General features: G+C 33.4%; 2 protein-coding genes across 3 annotated transcripts in view; one reads left to right on the forward strand and one right to left on the reverse strand.

The window, feature by feature from the left end:
- The window catches only part of LOC106125756 (WD repeat-containing protein 43), a 54,972-nt gene that overhangs the window by 32,256 nt on the left and 5,749 nt on the right, over positions 1–16,967 (forward strand). For both annotated transcript variants that reach the window (XM_013323076.1, XM_013323077.1), the window contains exons 5-6: positions 15,823–16,034; positions 16,201–16,536. In XM_013323076.1, the coding sequence (XP_013178530.1) occupies positions 15,823–16,034; positions 16,201–16,536 (548 nt within the window). The remainder of the gene's footprint in view (positions 1–15,822; positions 16,035–16,200; positions 16,537–16,967) is intronic.
- On the reverse strand, positions 7,770–15,487 carry LOC106125757 (uncharacterized). The gene is made up of 3 exons (XM_013323078.1): positions 13,405–15,487; positions 9,286–9,359; positions 7,770–7,854 (listed from the first exon to the last, which is right to left on the reverse strand). The coding sequence occupies exons 1-3, from the start codon at positions 15,209–15,211 to the stop codon at positions 7,795–7,797; spliced, it is 1,941 nt and encodes a 646-aa protein (XP_013178532.1). The 5' UTR covers positions 15,212–15,487; the 3' UTR covers positions 7,770–7,794.

The following is a 16,967-nucleotide window of genomic DNA, read 5'->3' on the forward strand; positions in this document are numbered from 1 at the left end:
TCCCGGCAATTATTCGAATTTTACTCAATTTTAAACCTCCCCTAGACCTCTACGAACATTTCCAAGACCCAGCCAGCAGTTATGATCCGTTCAGCCGTTCTCGTGTTTTATCGATACTAACGAACAGCAATATATATATATATATAAACTTAACTTAAGTTCGTAGCTACTGTGATATTCCAGACATGTGCTATAAATAATATATAATAATAAAGTAACATAGAAACGAAACTAATTAAATAGGGTGGCCCGCATCAATAAGTTTCCAACCCTCAACTTAAGTGCTTTTAAACTGTCAAGTATTTTATTCACAGCAGAGGGTAAAATTTAAGTAATAATAATACACACAGATGTGCAGAGTAATCTTTTTACTTTCCAAACGTCAAATCGGCGACGCGCTTTACTATCAGAACGCTTTTTACTTTTTTTTAAAAAAGCTCCGAGGCAACGACAACGTGCGTTGAGTCATACAGCCAGAGATCGTTGCCCTCGACTCCCGCGCTGTCAACATGGCGGTTGAAATATTGAAACAAACATTATAACAGTTTATGGGTGAACTTTGTAATGGATAATTGAACCATGATAATGCTTAATGTTTACTGTAAACAACTAAATTTGCATTTATCCCTTTAAGCTAAGATTTTATATTCCTAGTTCTATTTTATAAAGACGTCTTGGAGCTGCCGCGAATTATATTTCAAGTGTTGTGTTAAAAATTACGTAACAAGTAATTAAAATTATAAACATGACTTCCTTTTTTCACAGCGCGAAAGTAATTGATAGAATTTCTAAATTTTTTGAGCTTTCGCAGTTAATTAACCACTATTTAAATAATTAACTACTAATATTTTACACGTATTTCCTTATTTAATCAACTGGTAACCATAATATAGAATAAAAAATGAAACATTACGAATAGACGATTGAAGATTTCGAATAATTCTTTTATTAAACATATTATATAATCCTATCGATACAAAGAATTAAAAAATATCCAACATCAAAACTCAGGCACAATAGTAACAGCTAGAAAGTGTAAAAAAAAATAAAAACCATCAACTTTAATCATCCTATTGTAGATTTCTATAAATAAAACTGGCCACTCAAGAATCGAGTTACAGTTGAATAAAAATAAAAAAAAGTAATAATAATCATTTTGATTCTGAACGCACCGTGCACCGTACCGACATTGTTGCGCGCCTTTTTTGCCCGCGAAAGTTTGACAGGTGAGTCATACATGAAGGTTGCACATGCAATAAACACGAAGCGAGACATTCCGATGCAAGACAACCTTGAATTATTGCGAGGACCATGAGTAAAAAAATATTTGACTACCAACACATGAGAAATAAACAAATACTAACAAAACATATATAACCATTTTTTTTAACATGTATTTATTAAATGAACTTCATTATAATAATAACATTATTATAATTGTTAAGATCTTAAGAATAGTGCTGCTTCGTAAATTAATTTATTTAAAAGGCTCGGTAATTATTTTTATTCATTTATTTAGTTGTATCCTTTATCAATAATTGTTCTTAGTTTATAAAATATGCTTACATTGTAAGTAAAACAAAATGGTACATTCCATCAAAAATTAACCAACCATGTCACCCTACGGTAACCATATAAAATATATTCTTGGCCCTATTTTTTTCATTGTGGCATCAATTCGAAGTGCCATCATTGTTTTTCTGTAATAATGTTACCATTTCGAAATTTTACATTGTGAATTATCGGCAGTTTTTAAGAAGAAAAAAACACATTTCGTTTTTAGTAGTTGCCAGTCTCATAATTTGCTTAAAATAAATAGGACTTGCAACTCTATGAAATGTTTGAGTTTTAAAACTCTTCAATTCTTTAACCATAAATATTATACTTATAAATTATATTACTTTAATCAAAGATTCGTGCTCTTTAATTTTCAGACATGAACAGACAATAAATCTAGACTTCCTACTTAGTCATGACCTAAACAGGCGCCTAGGATCGTTTGCAAACTAAAATTAGCTAAATTCGATGCCTCCTTAAGCCCAGAGGACATAAGATCGAGTATCTTCTTTCTATTACGCAAATATCACTCTTATATCAAACTATTAAGGATCATTTTACGTCGTATACATTTACAAAAACCAAATATCATGTATCAAACATGATCTTTATTACAATGCTATAAGGTTGATTTTAAAACGTTTGTAGGTCAAGTTAAAATTGTTTGACATGGATATTGTTAGATACGTGTGTACGGAAAAGTTTTATTGAGTAATTAATAACAATCACGTATAAGACATAGGAATGGAGTTAATTGTGTTGTTGAACAAAAGGTGATATGTGAAATTTTATATTTAAACGATTATAGCTCTTAACTCTATATCAATTAGGTATACATTTACGAATCCGATTCATAGTAATTTGATATGAAAGTTATGGGACATTTATTATGAATGCGAATAATATTTAAAAATTAAATTGGTTTTAACTTTACTTTGTAATCATTAAAAAATAAGATTTCGATGAAAACTACAATTTTATATATTTGAAAATTTTTAAACATAATATTCACCACAAATCTTCGTAAAAAATTTAAATTTGCAATCCGACCCGACTGTGCACGGGTAACTATTGACCCAAATTTATCAACAATTTTCTAGTGTGTCAGTCACAATTATCATAGAAATGGTTACAAAAAAAATATAAAAAAATACAGGAAGAATGTTTTAAAATATTATTTCGACATATTAGGGAACGTACACATACTACGTGACCCGTTTAGGGGAGGGGGGAGTCCTTAATATACTACGATCAGTCACAGGAGCGGGGGGGGTGGGTCAGATTTACGTCACGTAGTCACAGTTCACTATTAATTTAAGTATGCATGCAGTCTTATGCTATAAAGAAGAGTATGAGCCAAATTATTTTTTTTTTTTCAATTTTTGCCTGTGAAATTATTAAAAATCATAATTATGAATTACTAAGTAAAAACTAAAGCGAGTGTCTTGGCATGTACTACGAGTGGTCACCGAGGGGTGGGAGGGGTCGAAAAAACTAAAAAAATAGGTCAAGTAGTATGGGTATGTTCCCTTACCTGAATGCATGAATAAAATAACAATTTAAATTTCTAAGAATTATAACTTGAATTTGTTATTTTCCTTATAACATTCACACAAGTTTGTTATATAAAATATGAAATATAACGTTGTCATTGTGAGGCATAGAACGTTCATACACCATGTAGAAAGTGTTATTATATTATCAACGATAAACGTAACTGCCCGCACAATGTAGGGTGACCACAAACTGTGTACACTACCTTGCGAAATAAGAGTACACATTTTCAGTCAACGTAGATCACGAGAAACAAATTACCAGAGTTAATTTCCAAGTTACTTAAATGCTCCACCCACTTTCGATTTTTTTTTCATATCATAAGGTGGCAAACCACATTCATCAGATATAACGCAGAATTGCTTCCACTTGACGCCTGTTTTCTGTGTGGTCGTGGTATTTCACCAGGCGAGCCGGGCCAATCCAAGATGTTAAAGCGGGCTCTACCACTGTTATATTTTTTTGTTTCGATTTAATCTTACTTTATTAATAATACAAATGCAAATGTTTAGATGTATGCATGGATGGATATTAGTGTTTACGTAACTCCAGAACAGCTAACCGGATCTGAGTGATATCTTCGACGTAGAACTAAAAGAACATATAGGCTATTTTTTTTATTTAGTATGTAGTAACTATTAGTAAAATAAAAATGCAAATCTTTACTTTTACGTTAAGTCCATCTGTACTAAATTTAGGACAGTCCTATATTTAGTTTATGTTAGTATGGTAACCTTAGCGATCACTGGGATTGCGAAAACTTAACTACCGCGAAGCAGTTAAAGCCCGATCTCAGTTAGCGGTTATAGAGGTCGCTAGTGTCGTATAGACCAGCTTCACTGACCAAAAAGTTACATTTATCTTCACTATATTACCAAATATAATAAATTTTCTCAATTTAATCATACTAATAATTGTTTTAACATCAATTTTTAGTATCGTGATTTTAATTTTAAACGACAATAGAATGATCGGTCTGTAGGACCACAACCAGCGCATCTACCCCACAGATAGAAAAGGACTGGGAGATGTTTTTTATTTTTGGAAAAGCGTTTAAATTTCGATGACATATGTCAAAATTGCGCGGCAACGTACAGATTGATGAACAATGGACACAGATAAGAAAATGTAATTGTAATATTGACCAACACTAACCACAGATTAAATAAACAATACAATCTGTCTCACGCTCGACTTGAAGCGATAAGAATCAATACAATTTGTTGTGATGGAAGTTTTATCTTAATACGTAATTTTAGTTTGAATCAACAACGCTAATGGAATATTCACAGAACGAAAACCAGGAGTATACACATGTATTCATGTCCATTCTATTATATTATTTTTTTACTGTAAGTCAAACGTTACATTGGGACAGCTTTCTATAAAAATAAGTAAAAGAAAAGAACGAAGGCTAATTTACTAGAAATATATTAAGATGGAATAACCGGCTAACCTACCCAAACTACGCGTAGTAAAAATCATAAGACTTACTACGTGTCCCGTGTCTACGTATACGTACGTGTCCCTGTTGTTACTTGGGCATTTAAATATAGCATATAACCCGTGACTTTACCTCACTATGACAGCAAAAGTGAAATGATCATGCTCTCTCCGTTCCACTCTGAATACTAGGCTTGCATAAATAAGTATAGGTCTTAATTTTATAACCAACTAAATTAGGGTTGCCAAAAATCAAAATTCATTCTGTATTATTTAGACATCTATCAATCCAATTGACAAAGACCTGTTTTATTTAACATGGGTTTCTGACACCAAAATATCTGTATAAAACATATCGTCATCCCTATCACATTTGACAAAATGGATACATAATTTGTTTTAAAGGGAGATTTTGGTGTCAGAAACCCACGGTTAGTTCAATAATCTAGTAGTTATTATGTAGCATATTGTTCTTTGAAATACAGTAACTAAAATATGTCTACAGTCTAGAAAAATTTGGTCTGAATTGTGTTTGGTAATCAAACAATTTGTTGAGTACAAAACATATTATCTTTCCTCTATCCTACTTCATACTAACAATATAAATGCGAATGTATGGATGTATGGATGTTTGTTTGAAGATATCTCTAGAACGGCTGCATGGATCTCGTTGAAATTTGTCATAGATATAGAACATAGTCTGGAAGAACACATAGGCTACTAATTAAGTTTTTTTTTTAATTCCGTGCGGACGGAGTCGCGGGCGACAGCTATAAAATATAAGTATAGATCGACCATTCATTATATTATGATATTAATAGAACATTATAATATTAATATTAAACAAATAATGTTTGTTTTAAGACGATGTTTTTATAGGGCTGTGAAATTGTTAATCGAGATGTTACTAACATTAAGTTTGGATGGATGGATATTTTATTTGGATGATTTGCATAAAGAACAGAGATAGATTTAATTTGAAATTACGCATAGATAACTTAGTTTTTTTTTAATTCCACGCATACAATACTTTATCGATATAAAAATATTTAAAGTTAAGATTACGTAATTTGGAACTTAAGTAAAACATGCAATTATTTTTTTTTATATATTTAATTTTACAATTTTTGACAACCCTAAGCATAGAGAGGAAAACCTCGTGCCCGATAATTTGCAGAATAACGAGCACTATGGCCGCGCAGATAAAATTACGCTAATTAAATTTCAAATCTGAAAACATCCACGTGAATCCGTACTCATCTTATGTTTCACTGTGAATTTCCACTACCGAAACATCTATACAAAAACATATTATATATATTTTTTAAACTAATTGATTTTAATTGATGTTGTCATACATAAACAATTAAAACTTTCGACTACTGCATAATAAAATGCATTTCTAAATAGACATCATCATCAGCTCACTATACATCCCCACTGAGGGTCTCGGAGCCTACCCTAAGTTAAGGGTTATTAGGCCATAGTCAACCACGCTGGCCCAGTGCAGGTTGGTTGACTTCACACGTATCTTTGAATTTCTTCTCAGATATGTGCAGGTTGCACCACGATGTTTTCCTTCACCTTGTGAACGTCGAATAAATCTACATATGTAAATCGGAAATCGAAAAACACATTGGTACATTGCGGGATTCGAACCCAGGACCTGCAGATTGCAAGTCAAGTGCTTGACCACTGAGCCACCGACGCTCCTAAATAGACAGCAGAAAGGTAATAAAACTGGATCTGTCGTAAAACCGTGGCTTTATTGTTTAATAAAAACTATATATGTCTCAAGTGGTCAGGGTTTCTCTAACATTTTTAAACGTTCACTGCTACGGCGAGTTCACTTTAATACGTAAGATGTAGCATTAAAAGTATAGTAAAAGTAATTACTTTGATCGCAAATAACTGTTTCTTAGACTTTTAAGGGAAAAATACGAATCGAACGACACCTAAATCTTTAAAATCGTTTTGACATCGTGTAAAAAGTAACTCTATCCGTAGAATTAATTACCAAGAAAAACTTGACTATAAATATGAACGTGATATTTTGTCATGTTCGTAAACATATCGTTTGTCTTTGTTTTTTACATGAAGAGTGAAAAGGACATTACTGTACGAATGTGCTGTGGAAACTTACGGATACCGTATGTTGGTATAAAAACATGAAACAGCTGACTACAAAACTTATATTATTACAGATGTCTTGGCAGGGAGGCGAGTTTATTTAGAGCAAGGTTACGATTAATATATACATTTTAGATTTATACTACCTATCACCCGCGACTCTATTCCTAGCAGAATTTAAAAAAAAAACATTATTAGTAGTCTATGTGTTCCTCCAGATTATGTTGTATATGTGGGCCAAATTTCATCGAAATCCGTTCAGCCGTTCTGAAGATACATACATACAAACATACATCTAAAAATTCCTATTTTTAATATTGTTAGATTAACCGTATGACAGAAGTAGCCAAACGAATTATTATTTCGTCATCTTACTAATATTATAAATGCGAATATTTGGATGGATTGATGAACGGATCTCGATGAAATTTGGCATATAGAACATAGTCTGGAAGAACACATAGACTGCTACTATTATATTTTTAATTCACTCGGACGGTATTGCTGGTGACAGCTAGTAGTTGTATAGACTGTAATTTCTATTATTACTTTTGGTTACAAAAGTAATTTATAAAAAACCAAACTTTCTCATTACAACACCTACATCAGATCTTTCATTTCACATCCAAATAACTTTGATCGTACAAATGTTTACATAAAACATTCAGTCTGTAGTTGTGTATGTAAGTACAGTGTATTCATACTAAACATATCTATTTCTGGATTAAGAGTTGAAACGTAAATTATTCAGCCGTACTCAACGGCGGAGGCACAATCGCGCTCACAGAAAATATTAAAATTTTACTAAAATATAAAGAAAATATTTTTAAATTATCTTTGATAAGCTTTAATTACCAAAGAACTGTTATTTAATGTATTATTTCATGCATAAAAATCATCAGTCAAATAAAAAAAATCTACAGACTTGTATTTCAAGTATTGACTATAGATTGATGACTCACTGAACTAAGTATGCGCTTTATCAAAATTTCATATTAGCTAAAATTATCCAATACCAAAATCTACAAATGAATAAACAATTAAAATAAACTATACTTTTAATAATTAAACAATAAATTAATAATAAAAAAAATCTTCATTTAAATATCTTCAAAACTCAAGCGGTACAAACATTGTAAAAATGCCTCGTAATTCCGCTGCCCTGAGATCCTAAGAAAAGTTACAATAATTATAACTAAGCCATAAACTTATATAACTATAATTTACATAATCATAGTTTGTCACTAAGTAATGATTTTTGTATTCATCGTAGTTCCTAAAGGTTTTCATTTGGCCAATTATTAATTTCACATTATAGTCAATTTTTACATAGTGGCGGTTGTAAGTCAGGGCGAGTTAGGGCGACCGCCCAGGGCGCAGACCATACGTGGGCACTGCAGGCTCTAGAGGAAAATTCCCCCTAACACCAAAAAAAGCGCCACTAAAATCCAGGGCGCCGGAAATGCTAAAACTAAATATTGTAATAAATTCATCAGCAAAATATTCGCCAAAATTGTATGAAATTGGTAATAAAAATTGCGTGTAAAGATGCAAATAGTTAGCTTGGAATAAACATATAACATAGAGCTGATTGACACATAAACAAGAAAGTAATGATATTGAATTGGTATAAAGAAGGAAGGAAAATGGCCTAATATTAGTCCCCTTTCCCTTTACCATCTTTTTTTTTTATATCATAAGGTGGCAAACGAGCGTGCGGCCACCTGAAATCGCTAATATAGCGAAGTGACCGTTGTCCATAGACATACGCAATTGCATATGCGTTGCCTACCTTTAATCGACGGAGGAGAGGATGCACGGAAAGAAAATATATTCCCTTTCCATGCATCCTTTCATCCGGAAAGTCCACTTCCACTTCCCATTCTTTCCTTATTAGAAAAGGGGTGGGAAGGGAAGGGACTAAATTAGGCCTCCGGGACGCACACTCATCAGACGAAACGCGGAATTGCTTCCACTTCACGCCTATCTTCTGTGTGGTCGTGGTATTTCACCGGGCGAGCCGGGCCAATTCGTGCGAAGATGTTAAAGCGGGCTCTACCACTGTTAAAAATCTCTCTGTCTTCTAAGTTAAGGATGGGGAGGGGAGGTGGATTTGTCATAGAGGACGCATAGGTAAGGGAAATATCCTATTTGTGTGCGTCTCCTCCATCGAATAAAGGTAGGCAAAGCATCTGCAATTGTGGATGTCTACATGCAGCGGTCGCTTCGCTAATTTAGCAAATATAAGAGGCTGTATGCTCTTTTGCCTATGATTTAAGAAAGAAAAGATGAATGGAATAATAGTACATACTATGTTAACCCTACTTAGAGATAACTCTACTGAATGCCAACGTAAAGTGAGCCCTGACTTATAATCAGTTAAAAATTACTCGTTATTATATTTTATCAATCAGATATAATAATAAAAGATAAAAGCTTTCTACATTTACGATAAGGGGATATTAATATTTCTTGTTATTTTAATATCTAAGTAAGAACGGTAATGATTAAATAATCATTTAAATTTTCGTTTCATTTATTTTCATTTTTCGTTTCATTTGTTTTAATTATCGTTTCATTTATTTCAAACTGTATACTCACGGGTGTTCTCCTGTGTAGTAGAGTGCCCACAGGACTGGGAATCTTGGTTGGCGTACTGCCGTGAGGGCTGCGAGCTGCAATGGAATTGTACATATTAAAAAAAAATTAAAAGAACTTTGCTATACATTGCTTGCTAACTTAATTTTAAGCATTTCCTTATTTATTCGTCATCTATATTATAATTTTTATATATGTCTTCTATATTTAAACCACAGAACAGATTTTGATGATACTGGCAGGTTAAGGAAGTCAGAAAAAGTTTGTCGGTTTTTTTTTTTCATTTTTAATCGAAACTTTTTGTTTAAAATTTTGACGTTATTTCAAAGTAGCATTTCAACGCATGCCTGGATATAGTATGTTACATACATACAAACAAAATATATGCTTGATATTAATAATACCAAGGTGAACAGGTGACATATGACATTATATTGTCACGCATCACGTAACACCAAGGTTCCAAACTGAATGAAACAAAAAATATAACTTGTCGTTGTACAAAAAGAGATAGAAAATATATAAATAAAACTACGATCTTCACTTATCTATACAAATACTAGCTGTCGCCCGCGTCTCCATCCAAGCGAATAAAAAAAAAATTAGTATGGGTTCTTCCAGACTGTATTGTGTGTGCCAAAATTCGAAATACGTTGAGTCGTTCTGCTGATAACTTCCAACAAACATCCATCCATATATCCAAACATTCGCATTTATAATATTACTACTAGTCGCTGGCGACTCCGTCTTAGCGGTATTAAAAAAAACCTAATTAGTAGCCTACGTTTTCTTCTAGACTATGTTCTACATCTATGTGTCGTGTTATCTTCCTTCTAACAAACTCCAATTAATCTTAACTTTCGCATTCATAACATTAGTAAGATATTTATATATCTCCATACACGCCCTATACACTGTCACTTTCATATGGTCACACACGAGTGAACAGGTGAGCGAAAACTAATGTTACATACATATATGTAACTAAATATATTATACACAAAGTTCAATAACTTTCATGCTTTCACACATTTTGTATGGCAGATAATGTGTGATCTACAATTTACAGTTGGTTTACACTGAAGAAACATCCATCCAAAATTATCTCAATTTTTACAAGGAGACTAAAAGGGATAGCAATATAATTTTGTATTAATATTGAGCCGACCGATGGAGCGTCGGTGGCTCAGGGGCCAAGCACTTGACTTGCAATCAGCAGATCCTGGGTTCGAATCCCGCCATGTACCAATGTGATTTTTCGATTTCCGATTTACATATGTACATTTATCCGACGTTCTAACGGTGAAGGAAAACATCGTGATGCCACCTGCACATATCTGAGAAGTAATTCAAAGATATGTGTGAAGTCAACCAACCCGCACTTGGCCAGCGCGGTTGACTATGGCATAATCACCCTTAACCTGGGGTAGGATCCGAGCCTCTCGGTGGGGACGTATAGTGAGCTGATGATGATGATTGAGCCGACTGTATTGATTAGAATGACACCACATTCGACACAAATCGGTTCAGCCTACAGGATCTATCACGAATATTTGCGTGAGTGTCAAAAACGTATTCGTAAAATAATCGACAAACTTTGTATGACTTCGTTGGTGCACTTTACGCCCGGTAGGAGTGTTATAAAAATTCTAAAACAAATTTTGTCGATGAAATTACGAAAATTTCCTCACAAATATACGTAATAAGCCTCGCCTCCCTCTTTGGTCACAATGAAACTTAGAGACAAACATACATACACGCAATTTGTATTTTTGTAACGAATAAACTCAAAAACTACTTAACCACAGTCAATTTTGTTTTTCCATAAGTAAGCTAGTAAGTACCATTAAACCCTCATAACAATTTTAATTTTATAGCACAACAATCTAGCTAAAGTCTAGACAAATCATTTCGTGAGGTCAACGAACTACATTATTTACCTTATTAGGGTTGTGGCTTTCACTCCGTACATTCCTTATAAGGAAATCAAATTCGTCTGCATTCCTTTTAAAATATTTGTCTGAATAACTTAGTGATGTATCATCGTGTCTTAGGGATGTACGAATATTTGCTAACTAGTGATTGCTAGAAAGACTTTTCCTACATTACAATAAACGAGTTTATATAAATACTAAAACATAAATAAAGGAAAAGCCTTCATTTTATCTTAGATTACGAAATTTCGTCAAAATCAGCAAAGTAATTACATAAGGTATCCACCACACAAATATTTTAATTTATACATAACTAGCTGTCGCCCGCGACTCCGTCCGCGTGGATATGTAAAAAAATATTGTAGCCCACCCATCCATCTATCCACATCACATCTATCTAAACATTCGCATTTATAATATTAGTAAGTTAATAAAAAGCAGCTCTTCAAGGCATAAATTCGAAAAAAAAAATAGTATCCTATGTCCGTCTCCTGGCTCTCAGCTACCTCCTCACCAATTTTCAGGCATATCAGTAAAGCCGTTCTTGAGTTATAAATAGTGTAACTAACACTACTTTCTTTTATATATAAAGTTATAGCTTTCTTGATAACAGATAACAATATCGCAAGCTCTCGTCTCGCTTACGCGTTCTATGTGACATTTGGTCAAATAAAAAAGTGACGTATGCATCTATGACGTAATCAAGCATTAAAAATATCAACTACGTGTTGTTTCAACATCAATTACGTAATAAATCTATGACAAGATTAATAGTAAGTTTCTGATACGAAAATCCCTGTTTAAAATATATTGTTATCTCTGTTTTGTCAATAATAATGACAGGGATGACGATATGTGTCATACAGAGATTTTAGTCTCACAAACCGATGGTAAATATAGATTACTTAATAAGGTTTTTAATTAATCCAAATTTTTTACCCTATATTATGTCTGTGCAGTATGTCATATGTGCATTTACTTCCTTCATATGTATATCTTTTAACATAATCCCATCCAAGATATGTTGTTTTCAACATAAAGAACTATGACTAGAGTAAATAAAAAAAAATCTTTTTAATAAGAACAATAACAATAAGGTTTAGATTAATATATATAAGATAGAGTGTTAGTGGCTCAGGGGTTTAAGCACTTCACTTGCAGTCAGGTCCTGGGCTCAAATACCGCCACGCACCAATATGTTTTTTGAATTTCAATTGCCACATTCTTATGGTGAAGGAAAACATGGTGATCCAATCTGCATATAACTGAGAGGAAATTCAAAGATATATGTAACATCAACTTGCACTGGGCCAGGGTGATTGACTATGGCCTAGTCACCCCTAACATGGGATAGGCTCCGAGCCCCTCAGTGAGGATGTATAGTGAGCTGATGAATTAGATTAATAGCGATTTAACAGTACTTTAGTAAACTTCATTATAAAGTCATATGACATTAATTATCTTTAAACATAAATACTATTCTATCTTACTAATATTATAAATGCAAATGTTTGAATATATGTTACAAGGTATCTCCAGTACAGCTGCATAAATCTTGCTGAAATATGGTATAAAAATAGAACATAGTCTGGAAGAACACATAGACTACTTATTAAGTATTTTGAATTCTGTTTGGATGGAGTCTCGCGACAGCTAATGATGGTAATAAATGATTACTCTGTTTAGTAAACAAACTCAGAACTCCATTAGTCAAATTACTTCCATATTATTAATTACAAATGCAAAAGTTTGGATGGATGAATGTTAGCAGGTAACTCCAAAATGGCTAAATTGATCCAGACGGAATTTAGATAGACTGTGTAGAATGGGGCAAAGGCTACTTGCTTAAATTGCGTTTTTTCTTAATTTCATTCTAACTAGTCAGAGAATAAATTTGTGTTATAATACAAGCAAAAACTTTCACTAAAGAAACCTTCTCCTTTTTTAAATTGGGTAACCAACAATTCAGATTGTTTAGAACAAAAACCTAGTCATAGGCAACATAGGAAACCTTAAATTGCCTTTAGAAAACAAACTTTGACTTTTTAATAAATAAAATAAAATATTCCTTAACAAAGAGGAATAGGCAGAGATAAGTTTTCTAGTTGGCAATCTATTATAAAATTATTTATTCAATGAATACGAGTATTTATGAGTATTCTTAATGTAAAAAAATGTATTAACTTACGTTTCCCAGGCAAGCAACGCGGACTAAGAGGCGCACCGTCAGGATATGAAATGATCAAATCTGCATCCTTAGCCAATGCATTGTTATTATAATTCTTAACACTCTCCGCCCAATCTTGTATCCAAGTTTTATCACCTTTACATCTGTTCAGACTCATATACGACAACCTTCCGACCATCTGGTCCGGAGTTATATCAGATGATATCCCACTATCATCTCTCAACGCTTTCTGTGCGTTTTTAAGAGCACTACTCTCAAATGTACCATCTTCGAAAGGCAATACTTTACTGCTAGGCAACGATACGGGGACGGACGATTCTCTAGACAATCTATGTATATAATCAGTCTTGTCTATTTCAGATTTTGTTAAGCTACAACGTCTCCGTACAGGTGTATCAATTTGAATTGAGTTTTTCATACTTAGTACACCTGAAGTTGTGACAGAAGTGAAGCTACCGATGTCCTGATCTTCGATTACTTTCGGTTTTGGGAAAGTTTTTTCAGTGATTGTTCTAACTCTATTTTTGATTTTCTCTAAATAACTCCTTGTTGATTTAATTTGTTTTGATGTTTGTACGGCTAAGTCATTTTCGTTAGGAGATTCGTAACAACATGATATTTCTAGTACGTTTTTGTCTTTGGACACTTTGTTAGGGATTTCGAAGGCAGTGTGAGTGACAGAGGAACGTAGATCGACTTCTCTTCGTGGTTCTTTTGTTATTACCCTTTGTGGATTAGGGAAATCAAAGACAATCTCTGGATCTCTTTCTATGTTACGTTTATTAATTGAGTTGTCTATGGCTTCTTTGAGTAAGTCAGCACCGAAAGATCTGTCTATACTCATTCTAGCTTTTTGCTCTTCTGTGTAATTGTCCCCTTCGATGGTATATGTTCCAGTTGATGAATTATTAGATTGTCTATCAATATCATCGTCAATAAACAATGGATGGGGTTTTGGAGGGCACTTATTAAATAGTAAGTCAGGAGTTTCAGACATAGCTCTCCCTTTATGAATTGAAGGACTCTTAGAAGGTTCCGGAGTGGATAAACCATTGTCTGGTGTAAGGATATCTAATTCAGGACTAGAGATATCAGTTAACATCACACCTTCAGGACTTTGGTCTATAATGTTAGTCATGACATGCTTCTGGTAGCTGAGGTTGCCGTAACTTGGTGTTTCATGTATGACTGTTGTGTTTGAGTTACTAGCAGACAATGGCAGGATCAAAGTTTGACGAGAACTGAAATTCTCACTTCTAGACATAATGCTATCAACTATCGGACTTTTTGATTGTTTCTTTGGTTGTGATGAGTCAGTTGTTGGTGATTTCACATGCCTATTTGTTATAGGACTAGTTACAAAAGTTTTATCAACATTTTGTGCAAGAGGACTACTTTTGAGTTTGATAGAGTTGGAAACACCACTGTCTTCTTGGTCGGAGGAAAAGTAGCCTTCGGAATTGTAACCTTGAGCTTTCCTAGGTAGTTTTACACTCATAGGAGGTCGCTGAATGGTCGGGCTTTGTCTGGTTGAGCCTGCAGACATAGATTGCACTCTCTGATGACGTGCCTGAGACTTCTTGGCTAACTCTTCCAGCCTTCGATTGTCAAATTTTTTACTCTCCCCAAAATCAACTGTAAAGGCCATCGGATGTGGTTTGGGACTCGTAGGCTCCGATTTTTCCTGACCTGCCTCAATGCCATCGTTCTTCTCGCCTTGGTTATCCGATGATGATGTTGGCTCGTCGCAAACGGTGCTCTGCCCTTCCGATAAAGGGCTGGATACGTCGTCGACACTAACACTCATATTTTCAAGGATTTAATGACATCATAATTCACGAAAACCACCGCACTTTCGCAATTATTTCTTTTCACTTCGAAGTAAAAAGCACGAAAAATAAAGCACAGATTTTCTAGAAATAAATATTAAGAATCGATTCGAAAAGTGGAACGAGAGCACAAGTAAAAAATAAAAAAGCAACTACGCCTACAACATACGTTCGCGACTAGATTTCGTTCGCGAATCGTACGCAATACATAGACACGACCGAAGCAAAACTACACTCTACATTCAACTTTGCCTGGCAAAGTTTTTGGATTTCCTATTTCCTTTGTCCTATTTATTGACTTCTTTGCTGCTTTGTGGCAACACTGTCAGATTTTTAAAATTAAGGTCGTAGTCTTTCAGCCAACGAATTGGAAAAATGTTAATTTCCAGTTAAAACTAATGTAAAGTTATTGATTTACGATTTTACGAATTAATTAAAAAAAATACCAGAAAATATCACTTCCAAGACGAAAAAGTGACTCTTATTTATAATATCTTTTTAAACTTTTAAAACCTTCGTTTTATGAGAAAGATGACTAAAATATTTTGCATTAACGGAACACAGTTGTAATGTCAATTTATCGCAACAGATTATCCTAAAAATTTGGTGGGAAGATCAGTCACAGGAAGAATGGCAGATGCAGCATTTTCCGGGGACGGAAAATATTATTCTGCCCTGACTCAGGATGGCAGGCTAAGAATATGGGATACAGAAACTAATGTACTCAAACAAGAGTACACTCCAGATCTACATTTGACCGCACCACCATTATGTTTGCAATGGATAAGTGTCACACGATCGGTGAGTACACACACGTGGTTTTACACAGGCTTTGTAATATTATAAACGCTTAATTTATTATTCGTTTCATTGTTTTGATATTTGTTTTTAAATATCTGCACTTATAATGTGGTAATTTAACGTATTTATAACATAAAATCTTAAAGATTAGACATAACCTTTTCAGGTGTCACCACAAAAAGGTGGACGTAGAAAATCAATCAGTGATAATGAAACACAAGCAATAGCGTTAGGAACAACCAGTGGAAAGATTCTATTATACTCCGTAGCGCAAGGAAAGGTGGAAACAGTGTTAGTTGACAAGAAAAATCATACTAATAATAAAGTTAAAAGTCTTGATTGGCATCGAAAGTATGGATTATTGAGTTGTACAGGTGACAACAGTATCCAGGAATGGGAACTAGAGAGCGCTACAATTAGACATAGGTACAAAATAAATGTTGATAATAAGAATAAACAAACAAGTGGTGTAAGCGCAATTAAAATAATTCCACACAGTGAGGTAAGTTTTTTAATTATTTTTTTAAAATTAAGTCAAGAAAACTATAAATATAACTAGCATATACAAGGATTTTTTGTAATGACCAGAAAAAAATATCTGGTCATATTTAAGAAATTATAAATATGCAAATTTATATGAAAAAATTAACCTTAAAAAACTAATTATTGGTTGATTGCAATAAACATAACTGTTCACACACAAAAGATAATGGTTGTGAAAAAATAAAATAAAGACTACATATTTAAGATTTTATATGTATTCGAAATCACCTCAATTTTTTTGGTAATTAAAAAATCATAGTTTATAAGTGGTATTGCATTATTAGAATATGAAGGTTAGTTTTATAACCATAGTTCCTTGTTTTTGGAGATGGTCTGGCAAAACCAGACAATGACTTTCACTTCTAGAGCTTTCTTTCTTCATTAAGTCAA

This window comes from Papilio xuthus, unplaced genomic scaffold (genome assembly GCF_000836235.2).
Source record: "Papilio xuthus unplaced genomic scaffold, Pxut_1.1 DF825783.1, whole genome shotgun sequence".
NCBI classification, from domain to species: domain Eukaryota; kingdom Metazoa; phylum Arthropoda; class Insecta; order Lepidoptera; family Papilionidae; genus Papilio; species Papilio xuthus.